At 51.3% G+C, this 27959-nt stretch overlaps 2 protein-coding genes and 1 pseudogene across 4 annotated transcripts in view; all 3 read left to right on the plus strand.

Annotated features, from left to right (window-relative positions):
• Nucleotides 1-27959, plus strand: part of LOC105470181 (uncharacterized) — a 318425-nt gene that overhangs the window by 155211 nt on the left and 135255 nt on the right. The window lies entirely within an intron of this gene.
• Nucleotides 389-19589, plus strand: LOC139364425 (golgin subfamily A member 6C-like). Of its 2 annotated transcripts, XM_071101025.1 has the most exons (19): nt 389-550; nt 856-956; nt 8802-8921; nt 10869-10949; nt 11802-11840; nt 12106-12156; nt 12257-12338; nt 12438-12544; nt 13578-13664; nt 13772-13879; nt 14073-14160; nt 14548-15053; nt 15329-15394; nt 16733-16808; nt 17238-17329; nt 17885-17987; nt 18070-18167; nt 18258-18411; nt 18498-19589. In XM_071101025.1, the coding sequence occupies exons 2-19, from the start codon at nt 900-902 to the stop codon at nt 18710-18712; spliced, it is 2130 nt and encodes a 709-aa protein (XP_070957126.1). In that variant the 5' UTR covers nt 389-550; nt 856-899; the 3' UTR covers nt 18713-19589. The 2 variants fall into 2 exon arrangements, with proteins under 2 accessions (XP_070957126.1, XP_070957124.1); XM_071101023.1 differs by lacking the exons at nt 389-550; nt 856-956 and adding an exon at nt 6840-7118.
• LOC112428234 (COMM domain-containing protein 4-like) lies at nt 24062-27943 on the plus strand (annotated as a pseudogene).

The following is a 27959-nucleotide window of genomic DNA, read 5'->3' on the forward strand; positions in this document are numbered from 1 at the left end:
AGATGTTTTGAGGTGGGCTGGAGGTGTGTATTGAATGCCCCCTCGCACCCACGGGGAAGACCCACTTAGGGAAGACTCACATGTCTGTATGGAGGAATACAGGTTCCCTGCCCCTCAGCTGTCCTCTGTCCCTTCCCAGCCCCCTCTGCTGTCCTGCAGGCTCTGCCGGTGGCCATCCAGCTTGGTGGCCATCTGGCTGGTCCACGCTTCCAGGTGGACCCTCTCTTCTCACATGGTGCAGGTCCCATTGCGCCACCTCCAGACAGGCATGCTAGCCCCCAGAGCTGCCCTTCCCTGCTACCCAGCCCCCACCCCCAAGTGTGTGCCACCTCCCTAAAGCCCGCTGTGTTCACCAACTGTATTTGAACTCTGTTTCTGTGCAAGGCCTCATAAAAGCCTGAAACAGCCTGGCTTGTAGTGGGCCAGGAGACCAAAACTTGAAGACAGAGTGACAGAGTGAAGACAGAGAGACCACCTAGTCAGCCTCAGCCCCAGGACTGTGTCCATGCTGGTCCTGGCTCCAGTGACCCAGTTGTCTCCTGAGACCCCTGTAAGGGCTCCTGTGGTGATGGAGGTGGCTGGAGAGAACAGGCTGCCATAACCCTCCCTCCCTGAGAAGGCCCACTGGGGAATGTTTTAGGCATCAGGGCATCCCAGGGGGCATCTTCCAGGGACCCCTCCTACACCCTGTCCCCTCCTTCACCCTGCCCCGCCCTGGCTCTCTAGTCAGAAATTGCAGTTGCTTGGACAGCGAGGCGGACCCAGGACAAGTGCATCTATTAGGCTGGTCTTCAGGGTGCTGGGGTGGGGGCAGGGGCGCTTCAGGGATAGGAAGGAGAGGCCTGTGCATTCCAGAAGTACAGAGGAACCTGGTGCCGGCCGCAGTCAACCCTGATGTGATGATCTGTCCACCAACCCTCTTTGATGTCTTGGTGCAGCCTGCTGTCTTTGGCCAGGTAAGCTCATGTTCTGGGCTCCTGGGGTCCCCTCACTGGGCCTGCCCACTGCCTGCAGGAAGAGGAGCCTATGGGCCAGTACTATCCTTGGCTCCCCCTTCGAGGTCATGGGTTCCAAGACCATTCCGGGGTTCCACCACTGCCAAGCATCAATGGGCACAGGAGCTGCTGGGGCTTTCTAGACTAAGACCCTTTCTTATCCCTGTGTTGCCCCCTGCAGTGGGGCTGCAGGAGTCAGCCTCAGTCTCTGCCCTGTGACCCTGCCCTACCTTGCCCTGGCAGCCCCACACCTGCCCTGGAAGACCCCCCACACCCACTGGCTCTGATTCACCATAGAGCAGCCAGGGGCCCCGTTGCTCACACCCTCTGGCCTGAGGATGACTGGCTCTGTGGTTGAGTTTGGGGCGTCAGGGAGGGGGGTGGTCCTTGCCCTCAGCAGCCCCCACCCCCACTCTGACCCCTTTTCAGTCTTCCTCCTCTTGTGGGCGGTACCCTGGGGCCCTCCCAGCTCCTCATACCAGATGACTGTCTAAGTATCTAAGAATCAGTTTTTTAAACACCGACCTTGGATTGCTTCCTGATTTTTTCATACCCCCAAAGGGCCAGCGTTTCTCTTAGGACTGACAGTCTCTCCAGCCCTACTGGACCAGACCAGGCAGGCATAAGGGTGCCCCTTCCCCAGTCCTCTTTGGGGCAGGCTTTTGTCCCCTTCCTGCCACCTGGCAGCAGGACCACACTTTGGTGTCAGGAGGGGCAGCAGAGACTGCGGATCCCCGAGCTGTGCCTAAGTCCTCTGTGGGGTCTAGCTGTGTGTGCTGGGGGAGGCTCCTGGCCACCATTTCCCCCTCTGTAAACAAGACAGATACCTGTGTCATGGAGGGCGGGAGGCTGGTGTGAGTGCCAAGCACTTGGAGCAGGGCCCTGAGTGAGCATGGACGTGGGAGCAGGGGTGTTCCTAGACTTTATGCACCTTGGGGATGGGAGTGGGGCTCCCTGCATGGGTTGACAAGGCATTGCTTTCCCCTACCCCACCTCTGTCCCAGCCCTGCAAGTCCAGTCCTTGGGGGTGTAGGAGGGAAGAAGCCCCTGGCTGTGAGGCCTCGGGCTGGACCCTGGCCCTCTCTGGCTCTGAGTTCCTGGGAAAGTCGGTGGTGTTGGAACTCCGGATTCATTCCTCAGCGTTGAGGCACTGTCTGTGGAAGCCGTGGGACAAGGTGAAGGCGGGGAGAGGAGAGGCTTGGAGTTTGGGTTTCAGCAGAGGGATCAGCAGCGTGAGGGGTCGCCTGTGTGTAGAGGAAAGGGAGTGAAGGCCAGGAGTGAGGAATGAGTCTCAGTGCACCCAGGATGGTGCTGCATCTCCTTCCACATCCACCTGGCCCTGGTCGAGGGAGAAGAAAGGTCACAAGACAAAGGGGAAACTGAGTTGGGTCCACACATGTCCTTCCAGGACCTGGAGGTGCCACTGTCTGGCCATAATGCAGTGGGAAGTTGGAGAAGGAAGATTCCCTCCCCACACCTCCTGTTCTCTGTCCCAGGTCTCCTGGCCCCCTGTGCACCTAAGTTCAGTCTCTGTCGGCCCCCAGCATCATTTCTAGGGTTGGTGGAAGGCAGCTGGGAACAGGCTAGGGATTGGTGGAGCCTACTTGGTGGGTCTGCTTGACTGCCTGGGCCACTGCCCACGGTAGTGGGGAGCTTTTCTGGCACACTGGCTGCACCACCCAGGGCTGCCAATGACAGCCCCCAGGGAGTGTTTGCAGAAGGCCTTGGCAGTGAGGGTGGTGGACTCCACCAAGAACAAACACCTGGGGTGGGGTCAGGGAGAACCGCCCTCCACTTACCTGTCTGGAGTGTCCTCTGTACCGCACTGTGCGAGTCTACACTCCCAGGCTGAACACCCTGAGGGAGGCCCTCCACTTTAGCACCTTGACAAGAAGGGCAGGGACACTGGGATCAGGCCCAGCCCCCTGCCCCCAAATCCTGCAACCCCAGCGGGGGCTGAGGAGATGCTGTGCTTGGGTGGGGGAAACAGGGGTGTAAAGGGGCCTGCTCACCCCTCAGCTTGGCTCAAAGACTCAAGGCGTCAAAGGCTCAGCCTGCCCCTCAAGAAGGAGCCCGAGCCCAGCCAGGCACTCACCAGGACAAGGGTGAATGTGATGAGCAGAAGGCCTAGAATGAAGAGAGCCATGGCATAGCTGGGGATGGAGGTGTCCAGGGGGCTGGAGGCTTTGGGGCTAGGAGTGCCTAGAGCAGAACAAGAAAGCTATGGCCAGGCGGGGCCCTGGCTCCCATACTTCTGAGAGGGCAGAATCTGGCCCCAGAAATTTATATGTCATGGACCAACCTCAAAAACATTAGCTAAGTAAAAAAGCCAGACATGAGACCACATATTGTATAATTCCATTGATTTGAAATATCCAAAAAAGGCAAACTGATAGATTCTGAAATGGGCTGATTTACGTCAAGAGGCAGCGACTCAAGCTCTCTAGACTACAGGTAATATATCCATGCAAAAAAATAAGGAAAAGAAAAGAAACTTGTATATAAATAAATGAAAATAATTCTTCTCCCTGATTATAAAGAAAATCACATTATTTTTGTAATAATTCAGAAGACAAAATGTGAAGATAAGTCTTTAATTTTGCCATCCAAACATTCTGGTTTGTTGCTTTTTATACTTTTTTATGCATATAAACATTTTTAAAAGTAGAATCATAATATGTGGTCTTTTGTCACTATGTTTTGCACATATCTCTATGGCAGTAAATATATCCTTGGCATCATCATTTTTAAAAGCTCGATGTATGTTAATCTAATCATTTCCACCCCTGAAGTAAATTTTCTTTTATATATATATATATTTTTATATATATATATATATTTTTTTTAAATGGAATCGAGCAAACATTTTTGGACTGAATTCATAGAAGGAGAATCTCTGGAGGAAAATAACATAAAACAGTTTGAGGATTTTTAATAGAAATTTTCAAATTATCCTGAAGAAAAAAATAGTTCAGTTTATACTCCCACTAACAGGGGTGGAGCTCCAGTTTCCCCGTTCTATTTGTTCTCTTTGCTGGTATTTAAGCAGAAAATCTCATTGTTTTCATTACGTTTCCTTGGTATCTAGTGCTTTTTAATCTTTTCTTTTTTTCTTTTCTTTTTCTTTCTTTCTTTCTTTCTTTTTTTTTTTTTTTTTTTTGAGAAGGAATCTTGCTCTATCGCCCATGTTGGAGTGCAACAGTGTGATCTCAGTTCACTGCAACGTCTGCCTGTTGGGTTCAAGTGATTCTCCTGCCTCAGCCTCCCAAGTAGATGAAATTACAGGTGCCCACCTCCATGCCTGTGTTATGTTTTATTTTTTAGTAGAGACGGGGTTTCATCATGTTGGTCAGGCCAGTCTCAAACTCCAGACTTCAGGTGATCCACCTGACCTGGCCTCCTAAATGCTGGGTTTACAGGTGTGAGCCACCGGGCCTGGCCTTTAATCTTTTCTATATGCTTATTGGCCATTTTTATTCTTGTTTGAAGTATGTGTTTCTCCATTGCTCTTTTCTGGCCAACCTCCAAAGTCACATTTCACTTAATTTTTATCCTGCGGATTGAAAGCATTAAACTTAGTGATTTTAATGTAAATAGGAGCAGGACAGACTGTAATTATCTAGGTCTTGCTCTGTCACCAAGGCTGGACTGCAGTGGCATGATCATAGCTACTGCAGCCTCGCATTCCTGAGCTGAAGCAATTTTCCTACCTCAGCCTCCCAAGTAGCTAGGACTACAGGTTTGTGCCACCATGCCCAGCTAATTTTTAAAAAAATTTTCTAGAGATGTGAATTTGTTATGCTGCCCAGGCTGGTCTTGAACACCTGACTTCAAGTAATCCTCCCACCTTGGCTTGTCAAAGTGCTGGAATTACAGGCATGAACTACTCCCGGCCTTGAGCTCATTTTGTTTGTTAGAGGCGTTCTTGGTATCTTTTCATATTGGAGGCTTTGGTGCTACTGCTGAAGTATTACACTCACCATCCTGGGTTACAGGTCTTTTGTTTGAATATTGAACAGATGGAAGTGTTTAGTTCTGCATCTTTGCAGGTATACAAAATGTGCCTAGGAGGACTCTGCTTTATATCCATTGAAAGTGAGAAGTAATACAGGAAGATTTTGCCTGGCTAGAGGCTGTGAAAGAATGGAGTATTCTGGTTTAATTCTATTAACTTGGAAGTATGAAGGTGAAAAAAATTCAAAACTTACATTTCCTGTTGATTGCAATTTGAAAATATAGCCAATGATTCCACTTTTCTTCTCTAGTAAGTTTGGACATTCCAATCTACTTGGTGTTTTATTATGGAACTGCTAGTGTGCCTGTGACTTACCTTGTGAAGATATGTTTTTAAAACTTGAGAGGTAAGAGGGTGTAAATGGTGTTGTATGAGATCAGGCTGGATGAGAACTGACATTGTAATTATACTTTTTAGACTGAATCTCTGATTGCCACTTATTTTCTTATTTAACTCATAAAAATAGAACACATTGGATGGAGGGTGAGAGCAGGAGGGAGACTTATGTCTTTTAATTGCATGTCATTGTTTCATATCAAGACCCAACATATGATATCCCTGGCTTTGGACCTACAGAAGGAAATACATTTTTCTGCCTGTTGTATGCCAGAGGTTCTTGAACACGCAGAGGGATCACTGCAGCACAGATGCCTGAGCCTTACTCCAGAGTTACTGATTCACCAGGTCCAGGGTGGCGCCTGAGAATTTGCACTCATGAAAAGTTCTCAGGTTCTGCTGGTGCTGCTAGTCCAGAGACTACATTATTGAGAACCCTCTTGTCTACTAACTGTAAATGGTAGAACTGTAGAAAAAAGCTTAGTTTGGTGTGGGATAAGAAGCTCAGAGATTATGGAGCAAATCATGAAAGATTCAACCCTTGATCCCAGCACAGTGTGGAATTCAGGTAGCAATACACAGTGACATAACACAATTCTTGATTTTCATGATTGCAAGTCATAGCCAAGTATCAAGTGAGAAAATCAGTTTCATTTGCAAGGCTTAGAGAGGCCAGGTGATTCTACAAAAAGAGGCCTTGTATTTGCTTTAAACCGGTAAAGAGCTTTGAGTGCTTATTAAATCGAAAGTTTTGCATTTTTCTATTTTATTTTATTTTATTTTATTTATTTTATTTTGAGATGGAGTCTTGCTCTGTTGCCCAGGCTGGAATGCAGTTGCTTGATCTTGGCTCACTGCAAATTCCGCCTCCTGGGTTCAAGTGATTCTCCTGCCTGAGCCTCGTGAGTAGCTGGGATTACAGGTACACACCACCACACCAGGGTATTTTTCTATTTTTAGTAGAGACGGGGTTTCATCATGTTGCCCAGGCTGGTCTTGAACTCCTGAACTAAAGTGAACCACTGCACCCGATCCAAAAGCTTTGTGTTTTTAAAGATATTAGACATGTTTCTTGCTTTAAAAAAATCTTAATAATGTAGGAGAATAAGAGAAATGTTTTAAGAGAGAGAATTGCTTGTGCTAATTTTACCATATTGGAGTGTTGGATAATATAATCTGCTTCATTAATCATTAGACAAAATATGAATTTTACATTTTTATAGGATTTGTGTCTCAATAGAGATAATACTGGTAATTCTTGTACTCCATCTGAAGATGAATAATGTAGGCCAAAATCATAGACCATGCATAGAAGCTGGATAATGAAGACAGCTCTGGAGGAACATGTACACACACACACTGACACACAAATATATAAAATATAAACACATATATAAAGTTTTAAAACAAAAGCCGGCCCATCCCCTCTCCGGGAGTATGCAGGCCCCGCCCCTTGCCCCAAGTGGGCGGGGACAGCAGTTGCATGGGCAGCTTCCCTTGTGATGCCACAGGTTGCTATGGACACACTGCTGCCTGGCCACGCCTCCTTTCCCTTTCATCTTTCTCACTGACCAATGGGCTTGGAGCATGAAGGCCACGCCCCTTTTCTGTGTTCTATTGGGGCCCTGGTTACGCCTCCTCTGGCTCAGTCACACAGCTGACTGTTAGGTGACTGGAGGTGTTCCCTGATGTGGCCCCAACCCTGCCTCCCTCCCCACCCCGCGATGTTAGAAGAAACTCGAGAGAGCAAATTGGCAGCAGCCAAGAAAAAGGTAAAAAGCACCAGGTCGTGGCCCCCCAATCCAGCCAGAGATCGCCTCCAATGACAAGACCACTGCCAGAGTCCATACCACTCCTGAGACACACCGGGCTGAGGTCCCCAACCCTGGCACCTCTGGGCTCCCCCCACCAAAGTCCTGGCAGTCAGTCCCACTCCTTCAGCAAGCAGCCCATCCCCTGCCCTCACCAATCACCCCAGGGTGACTTTGGGTGCGCGACCTCTGGGGCTCCCCACTGCATACTCAGCCCTCACATCCTGCCACCCCAAGCCCAACCTCCTTGGGTTCTTTGGGCTCACCTCTCCAAGGACGTGGGTCCCCCAGCCCCAGGCCCCCCCATTGCCATTTATCCCTGGGTGACTTTGAACTGGTGATTCCTGGGGTTCCCTGCTGCAGACTCTACTCTCCCCTCCTGCTGACCCAAGCCCGATCTCCCTGTGGTCTTTGGGCTGGCATCTCCAAGGACCTGTGTCCCAGTCCTACATCCTGCTCCACCATCATGGATCAGCATGACTCAGCCACCACACTAATGTGGTTCCCCCCACCCCCAGGAGGAGTGGAATGTAGTGATGTCACAATCCCCCTGTGAACTGTCATTACTGCTGCAAGACCAGCCTTTTATCTTACAACCCAGTCCCCTAATCATTCTCACCCAATTTCTGGTTCCTCTGGTCACAGCACAAATTTCCAGCTGGAATGGGAATGAAGAGTATGAGACCTAAGAGGCAGAGGTTTCAGGCTGCCTTACTCCCGTCACATAGACATTGACAGCGTGAAAAGCCTACCCTTTGCCTATGAGCTCAAAATGTTGACATTATCTCTGGGTGGCAATGGGAGAATGGGTTGGGTTTGGTTTTCTCCCATGTTTCTACTCAACAGAGAGACTTTAACTTTTTTTCTGAGTTCTCCACCTCATATTCTAATTCTCCATGGTTCTGGGACCAGACTGCACTTCAGTCAGTGGTCTCTGAAGTGACATTTGCTCATCTTCTGTGGAATAGATCTTGGAAAACTGAACTTAACAGCTTGAGTCTTACTCGTATCATCTCAACTTCGGTACTTTGACTGCCACAGGATAAATGTGGGAGATCTTTCTGAAGCATCAGTTTCCCTTGACTCTCTTGAGAGAGGAAGAATCCTTAATGTACTTAGGGATGACAGTCACATAGGTTCCTAAGAGCACACCAGACTTTTCTTTGAAATGAGACTTGGGTTGTCCTCTTTCTGATAAATTCCCAGATTTAACAAAAAAGTTGCCTTGTGGCATGAGGACACATTGATATAAAAGTTTGAGAGATACTGGTGCACTTATTCACACTAACAGACATGTGAGGATGTATGACTCTAAAGCACATAGTGTGCAGTTCTTGACTACTTAATGTTTACTTTTCTACCTCTGCCTCTGGTTTTGGTCCCTGGCAGCTGCTGATTTGTGGAAAACCCCGGAGCTTGGAGTCAGAAAACTGAGTTTAAGTTCCATTATTGCCCCCGCCCCCTTGCTTTTTAGCCATAATATCAATCCCTCTCAGTCACTAAGTGATTGTGACAACACCTTGTACAGTTGTTGGTGGCATTAAATCAGATGGTGCATAAGATTTTTTTGCAAAAACTGTAAAGGAGGATGTGGCTGTAGGGGCTGGTAGTCCTCATGAGTATGACTGCTCTTCTTTCCCACAGCTAAAAGAATATCAGCAGAGGAGCAGCCCTGGTGTTCCGGCAGGAGTGAAGACGAAAAAGAAAAATACTGGCTGTAGCCCTGAGACAACCACTTCTGGTGGTTGCCACTCACCTGGGGATGTGAGTCTTGGTTGGTCAGCTTCCTGGCAACAGGGGACCCAAGGGGCAGTAGAGGGTAATTGTTGAGTTTGTTGGGTACTGGTTAAGAATTCTGGGTTTGAATCCTGCCTCTCCAACCGCTAGGGATCTGACTTACGGCAAGTTGTTTGAGCTCTTTGGGCCTCTCTTTTCACATCTGTAAAGTAGGGGTAGTATTGTTTGACTTCCATTTTTGAAGATTAAATGAGATTCCTTGTTGTTGTTTTTATGTTAATCCCTAGTACTTGGCCACTGTAAACACTCAGGACACCCAGGAAATGGTGATTGCTGCTTGATTTTCCTCATCCCCAGTCTCAAGGGGATGCTGGGCCAATGAGTTCAGACACTTGCCATCAGGCTGTCCGTTTAGGAGTCACCGAAAGGGCCCCAGTGTGTGGTGAGGAAAGCCCCAGGCACTAGGAGTAAGAGAAGTTCTAACTTGCCACCAGCTTGCTGCGTGACCACAGAAAAATCACTTCTTCCCCTGGGCCTCAGTTTCCTCCTCTGTAAGATGATACTGGACAAGATCAGTGTCTTTCAAACTTGCTTTTTAGCTGGAGCCCCCTTAGTTCAAGTGAACCCTTACTCAGCAGTCTGGTTTTTTTAATGGAGGCGGAGGTCTGGAGCATTACCAGATTCATGGCCCATGCCCTGGGCCTGAGGAGAGGGGTCCAGTCAGTGTATTAAGAGCTGCATTGGTCAGGTGACTCTACTCTGTGACTACATCGCTCAGGGGACTTTTCCATCTATTTGTTCCTGCCCCTGGCAAGGCAGCAGGTGGCCATTTGGAAGAATGGCACAGGCCATGGTTTCAATCTCCTCTGCTCTTCTTCAGCATTTCATTTTCCTGAACCCACATCTTCCTCCTACCCTGACTTTCTTGTTTCTCTCTAAGCCACTTCTGTCTTTCTCCCTCTGCCCTTGTTTTTCCCTTTTCACCTCATGTAGATTCAGGACATTCTGAAGGTGCTGGTGTCCAACCTTCACCATTCCAGTGGGGTAGCGCTCCCCCATTGAACAAGTGGAAGGTGAGGCAGTGCCAGGACCACTCTCTGGCATACTGTCTCCAGCTGTGCATGCCCCTGAGGCTTCTCTGGTTTGGGGGATACTTGGCCCCTGGCTTATTTTTATTTTGCCAGCATTATCCTTCAGCCTGTTTATGTCTGCTGCTTCTCCTGCTTGATTGATTGGGTTTTTTCCTTCCCTGCATCTTATATCATCTTGGAAATGGTGAGACATACCTCAAAGTTTAAAAGTAGTTTGGGAATAATGTATAGAACAGGCATGTGGGATTTGCGGCTTTTTTTTTTCTTTCCTTTTCTTCTTTTGCTTCTTTTTTTTTTTTTTTTTTTGAGACAGAATCTCACTCTGTCACCCAGACTGGAGAACGGTGGTGCAGTCTTGGCTCACTACAACCTCTGCCTCTGGGGTTCAAGTGATTCCCTTGCCGTAGCCTCCTGAGTAGCTGGGATTACAGGCATCTGCCACCATGCCAGGCTAATCTTCATATTTTTAGTAGAGATGGAGTTTCACCATGTAGACCAGGCTGGTCTCAAACTCCTGACCTCAAGGGATCCAACCGCCTCTGCCTCCCAATATGCTGGGATTACATGCGTGAGTCACTGTGCCCAGCCCCTTGCTGTTTTTTTTTACTTTCTCGATATCCATAACTGTAACCCATGTAAATTTTTTTTTTTTTAAATTTCTATTACCTCTGCATCATCTGCTACCCTGAAGGGTCTGGAGGTAAGATGCCCTGGGCCGAGGTGCAGTGACCCTGCAGGCCAGCCCTCCAAGCTCCTCTCACGGCAGGGGCTGCGTGCCCCTATGCCAGCTGAGACAGCCCACACACACACCAGCCCTAATGATTGTTCTCTCTACTTCTCCCCGCAATCATCCTTCAACTCCTCCTCTCTGCGTGCGCCTCAGAGCCGGTACCAAGAACTGGAAGTAGCCTTGGACTCAAGCTCCGCAACAATCAATCAACTAAATGAAAACATAGAATCATTGGTAAGAGTCCAGTGGGGTCTCCTGATTCCATGCTGCCAATCCTGGGGTTTAGTTTCCCTTTGGGGCTCTGAAGAAAGGGGCTGAGGGCCCCTGGTCCAAAGGGCAGATGGGGAGCTGAAGCACCCAGGCCTCACCTGGGGGGACCCCAGAGGAAGGAGCATGCAGCATGGCTCTTCTGTCACTGTCCTCTTTGCTGACTCTTTGCTTCAGACATCCCTGCTCCAGTCCTGGCCACACACGCCCTGGGGTTGTTGCCTCTCAGGAAAGTGAGAGTTGTCAGGGGCCCCATATTTCTGCTCTGACTCAGTCCCTAATTTACTCTTTGAGTCTGGACAAGCCACCTCTCCTCCTTGGGGTCGTGTTTCCAGAGGAGGTAGAGGGTATCAAAGATCTCTTCAAGCTCTGACAGTCTGAGATTGAAATGCCCCTAGAATGGAAACCTCAGGGCCAAGGGCTCCCATCTGTCCTTTTCTATCCTGTATATCTGCTGTGAAGACCCGTACCTGGCCTGTATGTGCTCAGTAAATGTTTGTTGAATGAACGCACCTTTCTCAATCACAAGCTGGCAGAAGGGTGGGCCTTACTCAGACTCCGTCTCTAGAGGTTTATGTTACTGTCCTTTTGAGAGAATCCAGATTCAGACTTTGAGTTCTGTGGCTGTGGGCAAAACCCACAAAGACCCAAATCCTCTGTCTTTGGGAGCCTGAGGAGAGTTGACCAGTTCGTGTTGCCACTGGGTCTGAGAACTTTGCCTTTAAAATCCATTCCTGGTCCCTGCCTACAACTTCCTGGTCTGGGGAATAGAGTTGAGGGGCCCCCCCCTCAGTCACCTGAATTTGACTCTCCCCACAGAAACAACAGAAGAAACAAGTGGAACATCAGCTGGAAGAAGTAACGCGATTTCTTTGTTTGCACACAACATGACTGCTGGGTTTGAGGGGCACTCAGATGTAGATGCGCCAGTCCCGTCTCACCCACTCCCAGCCTGGGGAAGGAGGCTCACCCCTCAGATTCCACCCCTTGCCCACAGGGTCCCTGATAACCTGGTCCCATGGGTGTGCCTGTCCTGGGGCATTGGTGGCATGTCGGGGGCATGTCTCTTGCTGTGCCATCTCTGCCTCCCCCGGGTAAGAGCTCCGTCTTCCTCTTCCTACAGGAAAAGAAAGCAAACAATGACATACACAAAGCACAGACGGAGCAGCTAGAGGTGAGTGGAGGGTGGGGAGTTTTCTCCTGTCCTCCGGAGAATGTTTCTTTCCGTCTCTTTCAGCACTTGCTTGGCTTTTCTCCCAAACATTCAATTCCAGACAATCAACATCCTCACATTGGAAAAGGCAGACTTGAAGACCACCCTTTACCATACTAAACGTGCCGCCAGACACTTCGAAGGTGGGAATCTGGGCATCCCATCATCCTTCACCCTGGCACTTTGACACTGGCACTTTAGGGGGACTCCTTTGGGCTCCATCTCAACCTCTGTCATTACAGAAGAGTCCAAGGATCTGGCCGGCCGCCTGCAATCCTCCTTACAGCGTATTCAAGAATTGGAGCGGGCTCTCTCTGCTGTGTGTACACAGCAGCAGGAAGAGGACAGGGTGAGTCCAACCAGCTGCCCCGTCCCCTGGCAGCCTGGCTTCCCAGATGCAGGAGTGAGCCTAAAGGTCCCTTCTGCAGGATGCAATGTCCTGCCCAGAAGGCAGCATGCTCATTTCTCGCTGCTTTTGTGTGTGGTTGTTAGAGGCAGCCTGGGGCTGAGTCAGCTGCTGTGGGTGAGTTGGGGGCACTGTGGGGAGTGAACACTGGATGCAGAATATGGAGGCCAAGTGCCTGCGCTGCCCTTACTTGGCTGTGGCCTTGGCCAAGTTCCAGGTGGGGTATCGGGTACTTGTACTGTGAAGGTACAGAAGAGAACCTTTACTATGTCACCATTTCTGTAGAGAGAGGAAAGATGTGTGTGTGTGTGTGTGTGTGTGTACTATGATAATATACATAAAACATGTCTGTTAGTGTAAGCATTCATTAAAAAACTCAGGAGAGAGTAACAGGGTGGCTGGGAGACACTTCCCTTCTATACCTTCTGAGTTTTGAACTATGTGAATGTATCACCCTTTCAAAAAGTGAACAAAAGATTAATTTCCCCCTTTCTATCTGTGCCCCCACCCATAGCAAGAAAAAATGGGCTTAGAGAATCAGATACACCTGGGTGTTCAAATCTCAGCTCTGTCTCAGTGATCTTAGGCAAGCACTTAACCTCAAACACTCCATGATTTTCATCTACGCAATAGAGGTTACCCTAAGGACTGTCTCATATGATGGTTGTGAGGATTAAATGGGATTGTTAGCATGGTACCTGGTAAAGCACGCCATAAAGTTTCAAACAGTGGTAGTAGTAATATAAATAACCATTGCATTACTATCTGATCTCTCTGGGCCTCCATTAGCCAGCTGTAAATTCAATCTCTTTCCCTGTCCCTTCTAACTCTACTGAGTTCTTTTAAAAAGCAGGCCACAGGCTTGGAAATGCCTTGATCTTTACTGACCGAGTTGTATATTGAGCCTAGCCCTAGCCCTTTTAAGGGGCACTGCCCGGGCTCCCCACATCAAAACTTCTCACTCTTTACCATCCAGTCCTCGAGCCGCAGTGAAGCAGTCCTCCAGCGGCAGTTACGGCAGACCTTAAAGGAGCGGGCGCTGCTGAACGCACACGTGACACAAGTGAGGCTTTGCAGAGGGAGGGATGTGGAAGGAAGATGACCCCAGGTGACCAGGAGCAGGTGAGGACCAGTGACAGCCCTTCCTCACTTCTGTGCCCATTCTTGCAGGTGACAGAGTCATTGAAACAAGTCCAGCTGCAGAGAGACGAATACGCTCAACATATAAAAGGAGAGAGGGCCCGGTGGCAGGAGAGGATGCGGAAAATGTCGGTGGAGGTGAGACCTGAGCCTTCAGCTCCCACCTTACATGGGTCACTGGGTCTTTCTGGGCATCTGTAACATGGGATTAGTACAGCCAGAGGTGGTCATGGGTCTGGGCTTTGTGGAGGTGGGGGCAGAGAGGGAGATGGTAGCCTGTCCAGCCACCAGCCCCTCTCTCCAGGCCCCTTTTCCCCTGTGCTTTGGGCAGGCTCACACATTGAAGGAGGAGAAGAAACGTGACATACATCGGATACAGGAGCTGGAGAGGAGCTTGTCCGAAATCAAACCCCAGATGGGTAAGATGGGGCTGGTGTGACCTGGCAGCAGGACTGGCATCAGAGGGCTGTGGGGTGGCTTAGGGTGCCCCAGGGAGGTGGGTAGATGGAAGGGCTTTGAGGCAGAGGGAACGAGGTCTGTGCCAGGATTCAGCAAGTCTTGTCATCTCCATGAGCCTCAGGGTCCCCATCAGCAAAGAGGGAGGAGTGCCCATTGTCAGCCACCCACGGTGCTATCTGACATGGCTGGGAAATTGGCTTCCATCGGGTGCAAGGAATCATTAGCAGTGAGGCCAAGTTTGGGAAGCCTGAGAGGAGCTGTGCATCAAGAGGAGGCTTGGTTTTTTTTGGTGGGGGAGGGGTGGGAGGGGGAATCCAGAGGCCCTCATTGTCTGATTCCTTTCTCAGCTGAGCCCCCATCCCCAGCGCCCCCAGCAGGGCCCTCTGACGTGGAGCAGCTACAAGATGAGGCCAAACACCTGAGGAAGGAGGTGGAGAGTTTGGTGGAAAAACTCCAATCCCAGGTGGAAAACAACCAGGCCTTGAATCTCCTGAGCAAGGAGCAAAAGGAGAGGCTTCAGGAGCAGGAGGAGAGGCTCCGGGAGCAGGAGGAGAGGAGGCTTCGGGAGCAGGAGGGGCTGTGTGAGCAAAAGGAGAGGCTTCAGGAGCAGGGTGAGAGGCTGCGAAAGCAGGACGAGAGGCTGCGAAAGCAGGAAGAGAGACTGCGAATGGAAGAGGAGAGGCTGCGAAAGCAGGAGAAGAGGCTGTGGGATCAGGAAGAGAGGCTCTGGGAGAAGGAGGAGAGGCTACGAAAGCAGGAGGAGAGGCTGCGAATGCAGGACAAGTTCGCACTGTCCCAGAACCAAAAGCTCGACAAGCAGCTGCCCGAGCCACAGTGCGGCTTCAAAGATCTGGTGGGTTGCCCCACCTGGGGAGGCTGCCCTCATCCCTAGCCCTCCAGGCCTTTGTTTCCCCACCTGTAAAATGGGGCAGAGTAACCCTCACATGACATGGTACTTCGAAAGGCACCTGTGAGCCAGAGCTCATCAGGCCCTGCTCTGATGGCTGTGGGGGAGAGGGGACGATTTTTCTAAACTGCCTCCACCTTCCTGGTGACCCGGGAGACAGACACCAAGTTCAGCGTTCTCCAGCTGCAGTGGATGGCCACTGATTGCTTCTCTCTGTCCAGAACGAGAACAAGAGTGCACTGCAGTTGGAGCAGCAAGTAAAGGAGCTGCAGGAGAAGCTGAGTGAGGTGAAGGAGACAGTAACCTCTGCCCCATTTAAGATGGGCTGGGAGGTGGGCACCAGCCTCTGTGGAGGGGCGGTCCCAGGCCAAAGGCAGCTCTAGCTGGAGGGAAGGTGACCTCAGCACCCTCCAGGGTAGCCCTATACCTGTTTCTTGCTTCCTGTCCTCTGATTTTAGAGGTGGGTAGCCCTGGGCTTCTCCCAGATCTGGACATCATCATTCCAGCTAGAGGCATGGAGCCCCCCAATCATAGGGGAAGAGACTGGTATAAGAGGTTCCTTATGCCCGGGGTGGTAGCTCATACCTGTAATCCCAGCACTTTGGGAGGCTGAGGCAGGAGAAACACTTGAGGTCAGGAGTTTGAGAACAGCCTGGCCAACATGGCGAAACCTCATCTCTACTAAAATTACAACAACAAAAAATTAGCCAGGCATGGTGGCACATGCCTGTAATCCCAGCTACTCAGGAGACTGAGCCATGAGAATCACTTGAGCGTGGGAGGTGGAGGTGGCAGTGAGCTAAGATTGCACCACTGCACTCCAGCCTCAGCCACAGAGTGACACTGTCTCAAAACAAAACAAAACAAAACAAAAAACCCCCCTAAGATTCAAACTGGATTCGAGCCTTGGTTCCTCTGGTCAGCATTCAATTACTTTTCATCTCTAAGTCTCTGTTTCTTTAACTTCAAAAGGAAGTTAGCATTTTCCTTGCAGAGGTGCTGAGGATTAAATGAGAGAATACATGGAAAGCATTAGGCTTGTATCACACTTAGCAGACGGTCGTTGGCTCCCTCTGCTTTTCCACCAGTCTGTGGCCTACAGTTTAAATGGTGGGAAGAAGGACCCAAATAAATGATATTTGAGGCTGGGGAAGGAGGCATAGGGTTCTAGGCAAGGCAGGAAGTTTCTTAGGCCTGGAGCAATGGGCCAGGGGCCCAGGCAGGTGACAGAGCCCCACAGTGCCCTCACTACCCTATTAATGGGCCCAGAATCTGGAAGCCAGCCACCATGTGCCCTCATGCCCAGGGCCTTCCTGCAGCTGGAGCTGAAGAGCCAAGGATCTCAGAGTCTGCACAGCAGTGAGACTAGTACCTGGGTCACCTGCAGCAGTACGTGGCCCCCTATCAGCAGCTGACCTCTGAGAAGGAGGTGCTGCACAGGGAGTTACTGCTGCAGACCCAGCTCATGGACCCACTGCAGCAGCAGGAAACTCGGGGCAAAGCAGTGGCTGAGATGGCCCAGCAAATCTGCAGGAGACCCAGGGGAGGGAGTTGCTGAGGACAGGGCCCCAAGGGGGACGACCTGGCATCCTCCGTGCCTTCTCACTGATTTTCCATTCCCTTAGGAGCACCTAGAAGCTGCCAGCCAGCAGAATCGACACCTAGAGGCCCAGTTGAGCCTCATGGCTCTCCCTGGAGAAGGTACAGGAGACCACTCAAGGGAAGAGGAGACAGCCCCAGGAGGAAGGGGGTCTGTCAGCAGCACAAGATTGAAGGGTTGGAAGAAACCTTTAGAAGAGCTGGTCATTATGCCAACCGGATGTCTGCAATAAACTCGGCATGAATATAGTGACCTCCTGGCAGCAGGGGGCCACCGGGTTACCTAAGGATGAGTGAACTGGCCCAGATCAGAAAGGGAGCAGTTCAGAACTCCCACACCGACCGGTAGTGGGACTGTGCCTGGGCAATATAGCAAGATCTTGGTTCTTAAAAGGAAAAATAAAGAACAGCAGCTCATTCCCCTCTGGGGAGGGGCTGGCTCAGGGTTACACAGTGAGGGTGGGGAGAAGTGGGTCCGCAATACCTCCCTAGTTGGGTTGTCTGAGGACCCCTGTGGCCACCTCCCCACAGGAGATGAAGGAGGACATCTGGACGGTGAGGAGGAGGAGGCGCCTCAGCTGATGCCAAGCTTCCCAAAGGATCTGGAGAGCCAGGAGGCCATGGTGAGTCTGACTGTCCCTGCCCCACTTTGCCACCTTCCTCTGTGGTCCCTCCCAGACCCCCTTATGCTCTAGGTTTCCCCGCCTTCTGATTTCTCTGGACCCTCACCCCTTCCAGGCAGTAGTCAGACACCACTTCACCTGTGACCAACAGGTGCACTCTCTGAGACCCCAGGGAAGGGGCTGTGCTCCACCTCCCTGCCCCATTTGTTCTGTGTATGCCCCTACAAGAATACTCAGCTCTTGCCTTCATGTGGCATTTTCAACTCCACTGGAGCCACTGCCCAGGAGGAGCAGGCACGGCTATGTGGGCAGCGGAAGGTGCAAAGGCTGTGTTGCCTGCACCTGGCTCACCTGGTGGCCTCGACTTGGAAGGAGCCAGAGGCTGAGGCCCAAGCCCCAGGGACTGGGGGTGAGTTTGTGTGTGGGGAGACCTACCGGGCCCTGCAGGGGGCCATGGAGAAGCTGAAGGTGAGCGAGTCCTGGCATGGGCCAAGAAAAGTGGGGGCGGGAAGGACAGGTCACTCCCGGAATGTGACCCCATTATTTGGTCTCCAGAGCAGCGTTATGGACCTCCCGAAGGAGAAGGCAGATGGGAAGGAGCAGGTGGAAAAACGAGAGCTTGGATTCATCCAGCTCTCTGGAGCAAGAGAGGGCATGAGTAAGCAGGAGGCCAGGGCATGGCATGGGGAGCTGCGGGGCCGTCGGAGGGGCCCCAGGGTCTGAGCCCTGTCCTCTTCCAGGAGAGTACATCACCATATATGAGAGCCATGGGGCAGTGCCAAACACACGGCACCAAGAGGACATCATCAGGCTGGCCCAGAAGGAGGAGGAGATGAAGGTAGAGGGCATGCAATATCTCTATGGGGGTGGGGTGGGCGTTGGCGCTGGTGCCGGCTCAGTCATGGCAGCTGAGCACCCCTCCCTTCAGGTGAAGCTGTTGGAACTGCAGGAGCCAGTGTTACTGCTCATGGGCCACCACGAGGGCCATGACAAATTCCTCCCCACTGCACAGAACTCTGCTGAGGAGCCCGCTCCAGGGGCCCCAGCCCCCCAGGAGCTTGGGGCTGCGGAGAAGCAGGGTGGTGAGTAGAGCCCTTAGGCGGGGTGGGCAGGCAGGCGCAGGGGAGGCTCGAACTGTGCTCAGACCCCCGCCTCCCTCTCTCCGAAGATCTTTGTGAGGTGAGCCTGGCCGACAGCGTGGAGCCTGCAGCGGGAGAGGCCAGGGAGGGTTCTCCCCGTGGCAACCCCACCGCAGAGAAGATCGTGCAGCTGCTTCCTGTAATGCAGGACACCCAGGAGCACCCAGGCTTGGCCAGCAAACCCTGTGTCCCATTCTTTTACCGGGCAGCGGAGAACAGGGAGATCAACATCATCATCATCTGAGAGCTGGTCAAGAAATTTAAAAGCAACAACAACGAAATGTGGTTAATGTCCTACACAATTCATTTACTTCATTGGAATGTTAGAGCCCCTCATGTTTATTTGTGTTTCTAATTTAGAGTTTAAATTTATTTATAAAAAGTTAAGGGAGAGGCCTCTTTCCCTGATGTTCACTCTGGCATCCTTTAGCATTTTTGTTTTTTTATCTGATAATTGTAGGTTATTAGCATGCGTATTGAGTTTGCCCTCAGGTGGTGGGAGTTCAAAGAAAAAGACCCACTATTTGCACAAAACTATTCTTGCTGGTTTGGAATAGGCTGCCATGCTTTTTTTTAATGTTATTGCAGCACGTATCTTCTTTACAGAATTCAGATAAAATGTGCTTATGTTCTGCTATTATGTTTGATCGAATCCTAATCACAGTGAGCTCTTCATTAGCTCAATATGTGGTTTGCCCTCAAGTGCGCACTGTTTCTTACTTTGTAATATGCCCCTGTGAATACTGACATTTAGAGTTGTTTAAAGGCCGAGAACTGGAAACAGCTTTCCCCCTATTTTCTGTGTATTGGGGATGGGAGTGGTAACATTTTGGGGAGCTTTTTAAATCTCACAGAAGAAGAAAGTGGCCTGCTCTGGCAGGTGTGTGCAGGATAGAGTGTGTTTCATTTGTTCTGGTGCCAGGAATGAGCGCGGTTCTATGGTAGTTCCCTTAGGATTTGTACGTGCTCTGGGCTCATGAAGATATCGCAGCATGAGCTGCAGCGGTTGGACTCTTTCTCAATGACCTAAAAGGGATTATTTCTGAGGAATGAAAGGCTCCCATCATTGACTGTGGATGCGGAAAATCTCTTCTAGCTTAGAGCCTTCACATCCACAATACATTTTAACGTCAGAGTTCATGTTACCTGTTTTAATCACATGACGACATGGCTCAGTATACAAAAGGGCACTGCCTGGCATTCTTCTTAATGTATATAGTAAAGATCATCAGAAATCCTTTCAGAGTTTAAATGTCCCTGGAACAGGCATACAGGCTCTAGTCAAGAATGAATTCGAGTGAAGGAAAGCTGTGTGACACCTGGCATTCCTCTGTGTTCACGGAGCTTCTTTGAGGCTAGAAGATTGATTTTACCATCTAGACCTCTCTGGCTAATACCTATTCTTCAACCACATTGATTAATCTGACACAGGAATTTGCTTCTTTTCTTTGAATGAAAAACACTTTTATAATAATAATGACCATTATTATAAACCAATATATGTGAGAGTATTAGTTGAAACAAAAAGGAGTTTTAGTAGACAGTATTATACTACATTTGAAAATCAAGGGGAAGTTTATGCAACTTAAAATGTTTACAGGCTGCAATGCAGTCTACTGTTTGTGAAGGTCAAAGTATTATGAGGAAAAGTGTCTATACCATCACAGAGTTATGTTTCCTCACAAAGTTCTTTATGAAGAGTGAACTATGTTTTTATACCTCTCGGTTTCAGTTACAGGCATAATTTGTGCCATATTTATGTTAATGTGTCTATACATGATGAATGAATTTTTTCAGTCATATATTGCCTAAATCATAAGTTTATGATGCTTGGGAAAGAATCAACAGCTACAACTTCATGAAGTTCTAATGTCTGTGTTCCAAAATACGTCACTTTATTAGGATGTAGGGAGAGATGTATGTGCGCTCCCTGGGGTGGGCATTTCTAGTTACTAGACCATCTCCATTTTTAGCATTTGGCATCCTCATGATACTTTTATACATATGACATTAACAGGAGAGCAATAATATGATTTTACAGATGGAATATCAGATTTGCCTATATTCACTGAAAGGGTGCAAATATTCACTGAAAGGGTGGCCTGTTCTGTCTGTCCCTCCAGTGCACCTGGTGACCTGTTCCATCTGTCCCTCCAGAGTGCTTGCCGCCCCGCAGGCTCCTCCAGGCTGAGTTCATGGCCCTGCTCTCTAGTGGCCAGAGCCGGCTTCACCTAAACTCCAGAGGCTTTCCAGGAAAATGTCCCTTGGAAAGGGTGTGGCCTTTACACTGCTCCCAACAGCACCCTAGAAATGGCTTGGCCTTTTCCCTCCCCTGAGCTCCATAGAGAACACAGCCAGCAGAGGACATATTCCCCGTCATCCAGAAATGAGTTTGATTCTCAGCCGAGGGACAGCAGGACTGGTAGAGACTGTCAGTCCACACAGCTGCCTGCGCCGTGCCCCCATGTTTGTTGGGGGGTGGGAGGGATGGTGGGGGCTCGCTGTCCACAGGCCGGGCATGACAGGGAGGCTCACTGGAGGTGGTGCACGTTTGAGGGGCAATGTCAGGGGAGAGCTTCCTCTTGTTGGGCCACAAGACTCCAGAAGGACAGCACGGTGACTGATTCCCAAAGCTAGAGGTGAGGCGGTTAGCCACGTGTAGGTGTACATATATATATATGTGTGTGTGTGTGTATATATGTATATATTTATAGATATTTATAGAACAGGGCAGGGCATACTACTGAGGGGCACAAGTTTTCAACAGCAGTCACACCTGGATGTGTCAGCTCAGCACTACAACAGACTAAGTCACAGATGAAGGGGGCTGGCTTTGGGGTTGGGGAGCCACTGTCAAGTCACAGGACACTCACCCAGGCAGGCTTGGAAAGGGAGGCCTCCGAGAAGAGGAGGACCTGTTTAGAGGTCGAAGTGGGGCTGTGGCTCTCTGGTCCGGATGAACTTCCTGACCCCATCAGCTGGCAGTTGGAGAGAAGCAGGGAGAAAACAGGAGAGAGAAAAGTGAGCAGAGAGCTGGTGAGGCAAGCACAGAGCACGGGCGTGCTGGGGCAGCTGTGGGAGGGCTGCGGAGGGGAGGGCGCAGGTGCAGGTGTGGCAAGGTTCCTGGAAAAGAGGGGCTGAAAGGGAAAGGGGAGGAAGATGGAGGGAGGAGCTGGAGCTTCACAGGTAGTGCTGGGGACTGCGGCGGCCCTCCCCAGCCCACACACACTGGCCTGACCCACAGTACCCAGGAGGTGCGCCCCAGTTCAGACCAATGCTCAGCCCTCTTGGGGTTCCCCCTTCTCTGGTCACCCTCTCTTCCAACCCACTGGCCCAGGGCCACTTCTCACCTTGGGGAGCCCCACCCAACAGCCACCAGGCCTGATAGAGAAGGAACACTGCTTGACCCAGGATGGTGAAACTAAAAGGGATGGATGGCTGGAGTGAGTGCCAGAGGCCTCTCTGGGTGGTCAGAAACACCCAGACCCTGGGTAAGACAGGGAGGGCATATGCCACTAGCCATAGACTTATAAGTCTAAGAGGGGAGCATTAGCTGCTTGAGGGGGGCTACAGGTCCCATAGGTGAGGCTGGGTCCTTCCTGCTGGGAAATCAGAAGAGGGAGAGTCCGTGGCAGGGGAGGCTGGTGGGCTCACTAGGTGGAGCTCAGCTGGGCAGGCGGGCACTGTGATCCCCTTGGCTGAATAGCACAGGCAACCCCTAGGAGCAACAGGCCAAGGTGCAGGAGCCCGCTGGCTGGCGGGAGTGCTTCAGCGGGGGCCAGAGACCCTGCCTTCAGTCCCACGCTAGCAGCTATGATGGTACCTGGAGGGAGGGAAGGGGGCTGTGTGTTCCTGCTTGGCCTGTGAGGTGTGTTGTGGGATCACCATGTGTATGGGACTCTCAATATTTTATCCTAGATCGCCACTGGATTGCCAATAGATAGAGGAGGTGGGACCCTGACTATCACCACTGCTCTGCAGTGGATTCGGCTCTCGGCACTCCCAGGCTGGGAGCTGGATGCCCTGCCCTGGCAGCATGGCTCAGACTGCATGACAGGTACATTGTGCCCAGGATGACGTTCCTGGGCCTCTGGCCACCTCAGAGTCCAGCCCCACACACAATGCCCTCCAAGTTCCCGGCCCCTACACCATAAACCACGAGCTCTCTGCCCTCTGTGACAGCTTCAGAGAGCACCCACGTCTGCCACCTTGGGTATGGAGCCTTTTCCAAGAGCTCACAGGCTCATCCATGGAGTCTGGGGGGCTTTGGGGCTGTGGGGGCCAGCCCTGGTACCTGCGTCCGGCTGGGACACTCTGCACCTGCAGCTAGGAGTCATCCATGGACCCCCATGGGCATGCTGATGGTGTTCGTGTTGATGTCACCGATGATGCTGGGTGCCTCCCTCAGCATGTGGTGTGTGCACAGCATCTCGTTGCACCACTGTGCCTGCTGTGCCACCTTGTCCATCAGCATGTTCTTGTCCCCACGTGAGTACAGGTTGGACAGCAGCTGTGAGAAGATGAACTCCTTGGTCTAAGTGTTGGCAAAGAGGGAAGGAGGTTGGGACCTGATGCCTGTGCCAACCTGGCCACCCCGCCTGGCCCTGCTGGGACTGTGTGCTGGACTTGGAGCCCCAAGTATTGCTGCCATATTATATCAGGGACTTGAGCGTCTGTGAATTTTGGTATCTCTTGGGTCCTGGAACCAATATCCTGAGGTTACTAAGCGACGACTGTATTCAATTTCTTCTTCGGTTATTAGTCTATTCTGTAATATATTTTTGTTGTTGTTTTGTCTTTCAGTTTTTGCCTCTTCAAGTCAATGTCAGAAACATAGTTGGTCTAGACTACCCATTAGCTCAAAGTTACCAGTAAGCAGACTACCACTGCAATCTAAGCAACCGATTTTTTTTCTCCATCAGATTGGCAAAAATTAAGATATGCATCTATTGATGTTACAGCTGTAGGGAGTTTTCCTGAGCATGTTAGTTATGACAGCCCTTTTTGCTAGGTACCTAGACGATTCATCAAAATGAAATAAAATACCCATGCACTTGAAGAAGTTATCTGGTTATTTCTTTATCTGGGTGCTGGTTATGTGAGGTCTACAGTTGATGAAAGCTTATTAAGCTTTATATTTCTAATAGGTACAATTTTCTGTATGTGTAGTACAGTTCAATAGTTTCAAAAATGTCTTTTGCCACAGTCCACAGCTGTGACTAATGCTATTCGCTTTACTGTGGAAAACATGGCAATGATCTGAATCTCCCTGGCTCCTGGGATCCTACCAAACAAACAACTTCCACTGTCAGATAAACGGGCGGTTGGCGCTGGTTTTTTTCCAGGGAAGGATTCTGGGAGAAGGAGGAGGGGACGCCAGCACTTCCTCCCGGGCACTTCCGGTGGGCTAGGGTCTGCTCTCAGCCTCACTCGTAGCAGCCCCCTCTCTCCCAGAGGACGTTAGTCGCAGTCACGTGATAATGGACTCAGCTGACCTGGGGCGCCACCAGGAAAAGAAATTCCCGGGCCCTGGCTTCCTGGCGCGATGATGAGGCACCAGGGGTGAAGCGAGGCATGGGATGCTGGAGCGGGAATGAGGGGGCGCCAGCGGCTCCGGAAAAGGGTGGAGGTTGTCTGCACTGGCCTCTCCGCAAACATAGTGTGTGCGGGCGTGAGGGCTGTGGGTCTGGTAGAGAAAAGTCCGCCGCCACCCCGCTCCTGAGACGGGGTGCGGGGGTAGGGGACGGGAAAGACAGAGCGGGCCAGCTCAGAGTCCCCGTGCCTCAGTGCCCTGGCGGAAAGAAGGGCCCCTGCCTCCCAGGGCAGGAAGTGGGGCTCGTCTGGAGCTAGGAGTCCTTGCAGGTCCCAGCCCCAAGAGGACCTCCCAAGGACAGCCTCTTCGCCAGCCCTGCTGTGGGGCTTGTACAAGAACGTGCTTAGACTCAGCCCCCTTCGCACCACACACAAGGCGCAGTTAGGTCTCTGCCCCTGGAACCTTAACTATGACTGCCAATTGAAGCCTCCGATTTCCCCTTCCCTGGAAGCTCAAGTCCTCCCAGTGCCTAGCACACTTCATGGTATAGACTAGGCGCTTAGAACGTACGGATGGATGTTAGGAAGCCCTTCCTCTCCTTCCAGACCCAGAAAGTAGTAGTTTTGGGCTTGAGACTTATGCATCCATCCATCCATCCATCCGTATGTTCTAAGCGCCTAGTCTATACCATGAAGTGTGCTAGGAACTGGGAGGACTTGAGCTGCGATGGAAAGGGAAATCGGAGGCTTGAATCGGCAGTCACAGTAAAGGTTCCAGGGGCAGGCCGGGCGCGGTGGCTCAAGCCTGTAATCCCAGCACTTTGGGAGGCCGAGACGGGCGGATCACGAGGTCAGGAGATCGAGACCATCCTGGCTAACATGGTGAAACCCCGTCTCTACTAAAAAATACAAAAAAAAACTAGCCGGGCGAGGTGGCCGGCGCCTGTAGTCCCAGCTACTGGGGAGGCTGAGGCAGGAGAATGGCGTAAACCCGGGAGGCGGAGCTTGCAGTGAGCTGAGATCGGGCCACTGCACTCCAGCCTGGGAGACAGAGCGAAACTCCGCCTCAAAAAAAAAAAAAAAAAAAAAGGTTCCAGGGGCAGAGACCTAACTGCGCCTAGTGTGTAGTGCTAAGAGGGTTTCCTGAGGATGCCATCAACCTTAAAGGCGGATGGTAGGAGCTGGCTGGCTGAAGTACAGTTTGTGTACCAGGGGTTGGGAGGCAAGGGTGGGAGGTGTGTGTCTTCAGACAGGAAACTGCATGTGCAGAGAATTCAGGTGAGAGAGAGCATGGCTCCCCAGGAGTGAATGCATTTCCCATAGCTGGGAGAGTATCATCTGGAGGTTAGAGAAAGATGAGGCTGGACAAGTAAAGACCAAATCTTCCTGGCTTTTGGATTACCACAGTCAAGTTAATGAACACATCCACCGGACCCCAAAATTTCCTTATGTGAGGGGCTATTTTAGGAAGTATGGTCAAGAAGGGCCAACCTGCCAGGGTGCAATGGCTCACGCCTGTAATCCTAGCACTTTGGGAGGCTGAGGTGTGCAGATGACCTGAGGTCAGGAGGTTGAGATCAGCATGGCCAAAGTGGTGAAATCATGTCTCTATTCCAAAAAAACAAAAAAAAAAAAAAAAAAAAAGCCAGGCGTGATGGCACATGCCTGTAGTCCCAGCTACTTGGGAGGCTGAGGCAGGAGAATTGCTTGCACCTGGGAGGCAGAAGTTGCAGTGAGTCAAGATTTCACCATTGCACTCCAGCCTGGGCAATAGAGCGAGACTCTGTCTTTAAACAAAACAAAAATACCGGGGGCGGGGGCGGACTGGTCTTATAAAGTGTCACTTGAGCAGAGAGTGGAATGAAATAAAGGATAACAAGACATGTAGAGAGTGCAGCAGGAATGGAGGAGGGAGCAAGGCCGGTGTCCCTGAGCAGCAGCAGGGAAGCCGGAGTGGCTGGACTTGTGTGGGTATGGGGAAGAGGGGAGAGAGGTCACTCGTCTCTGTGAGGCCCGGGACTTTGTTTTGTCCCCTGCTGTACCCCAGCACTTAGAGTGGGAGCTAGCACAGAGAAGGCACTCAATTGATGTTTGCTGAGCAGAGGAATGCCTGGAGTAGACCTCAGAGTAGGGTTTGGTGGCAGGGTGGGTCAGGAGTGAGTTCACTCAACAGCCTGGTGATAGGGGAGAACAAGAGGATAGAGGGTATCCACCTATGATGAGGACCAGGGTCCCTGCTGGGCAGCAGTGTGGGAGACACATGGATCCCGGCCACACCTCAGCCCTCCCTCCAGCCTGATTACCTGCCTCCCTCCCTTGCAGAGGATCCGGTTCTGTGGTGATCTGGACCGTCGCGACTGGGTCCTGGCTGAGATCAGCACGCTGGCCAAGATGGTTGAGTGCACAGGGTCCACTCTGGGTGGAGGAGGGGTGCTGGGCTGGGGATTTTGGGTGTAGATGATGGTGAGGTTTCTCTAAGGTTAGGGCCTCAGTGCTCTCAGCCTGTGCTACCATGCTTTGTGACCGTGATCAGTGTCTGGCCTGCTCTGAGCCAGTCCCCAGGAAGGAGGGGTGAGGTTCGCCAGCCTGGCTGATGTAAGGACTTCCCTTCCAGTCCTCTGTGAAGTTGCAGCTGCTCTGCAGCCAGGTACTAAAGAGCTGCTGGGACGGGGGATTGATGTGACTACAACACCCAGCACCCCATTGTCCCATGACCTTATGACCCCCAGTGCCCTGAAACTCTGCACTAGGCCCAGGGAGATGGGTAACCCAGTCTGTCAACCTCTCTGGACACCTCCCATACTTCTTTCCAGCCTGTCTGTTCCTTATCGCAGGACACAGGCTGTGGATGAGGGGCTGGTGAACAGGGGCATGGCACCCTCTTAAGGTCACCTTTCCCCATGGTATGAAAACATCCTGAAGCTCAAGGCTGATGCCAAGTTTGGTGAGTACCCCGCTGAGTCCACAGGCCCCAGGCAACCTTGGGACCTCGACCTGGTGCCTGGTACAGAGGGGCCCCACCACCCCTCCCAGCAGCATCCTTAACCTGCCTTCCCTAGTGGAGAAGCATGAGGGAAAGAAAGACATTGACAGTCCCACCTTCCTGTTCTCTGCCAGCTCCTGGTGTAGCAGTAGCAGTGCCTGTGGCTTCAGGGGGCCTGGGGCTTTGAGCTGAAGTTAATAGGGCAACAGGGAGGTGGCTGGGCCCACAGTGACACCCCCTGTCCCACCCATGGGTCCTTTAGAGTACGGCAATGTGAAGGCCACAGTGGCAGTGCTGAGTTTCATCCTCTCCAGTGCGGCCAAACACAGTGTTGATGGTGGATGGTTGTCCAGTGAACTGCAGCAGCTGGGGCTGCCCAAAAGTATGGGTTGTGGGTGGGCAGCTGTTCAGCCTGTGGGCCAAGAGCTGCTAGAGAGGGGGCCAGGCCCTGTGACCCTGTGGTGTTCCCTTCCCTGTCTGGGCCAGGAACCCAAGCCCAGCTCCCACCTGCTACCTCCAGAGCTACTCCATTCTACCCCCAGAGCACGTGGCCAGCCTGTGCCACTCTTATGAGGAGAAGCAGAAGCCCTTGCAGAAGCACTTGGGGTCTGCAACCTACGCAGTAAGTATGAGGCCAGCCAGTGTCCACACTAATTCTAGAAGGTGCACACAGCATGCGGAGTACATGGAGAGTCCAGGGAGACGACTTAACCACGGTCACATGCCGAGAAGCCGCAGAGCTAGGACCTGGCCCTGGGTCTCCTGACTCCACGGGCTGTGTGATGTGTACATACAGGATCAGACCTTGCCCTTTCCTCCTAGCTGACCCTTTCGTAGTCCCCCATGCCCCATGTGTGAGCACCCAGCTCACTCTCGTTTCTCCCTCTCCAGAGTGTGGTCCCTGGCAGCACGAGTGGGAGAAGGGACAGCAGAGACTGTAGAACCCTCAGCTGCATCTAAGTCCTCTGTGTGGTCT

This window comes from Macaca nemestrina, chromosome 7 (genome assembly GCF_043159975.1).
Source record: "Macaca nemestrina isolate mMacNem1 chromosome 7, mMacNem.hap1, whole genome shotgun sequence".
Lineage (NCBI taxonomy): Eukaryota > Metazoa > Chordata > Mammalia > Primates > Cercopithecidae > Macaca > Macaca nemestrina.

Bases quoted from the DNA above. Each gene is read 5' to 3' on its own strand.
- LOC139364425 (XM_071101023.1), top strand. From the start codon at position 7,035: ATGTGGCCCCAACCCTGCCTCCCTCCCCACCCCGCGATGTTAGAAGAA. The intron at 12,157-12,256 runs GTGAGTGGAGGG...ATTCAATTCCAG, and splicing joins CACAGACGGAGCAGCTAGAG to ACAATCAACATCCTCACATT. The intron at 13,665-13,771 runs GTGAGGCTTTGC...CCATTCTTGCAG, and splicing joins TGAACGCACACGTGACACAA to GTGACAGAGTCATTGAAACA.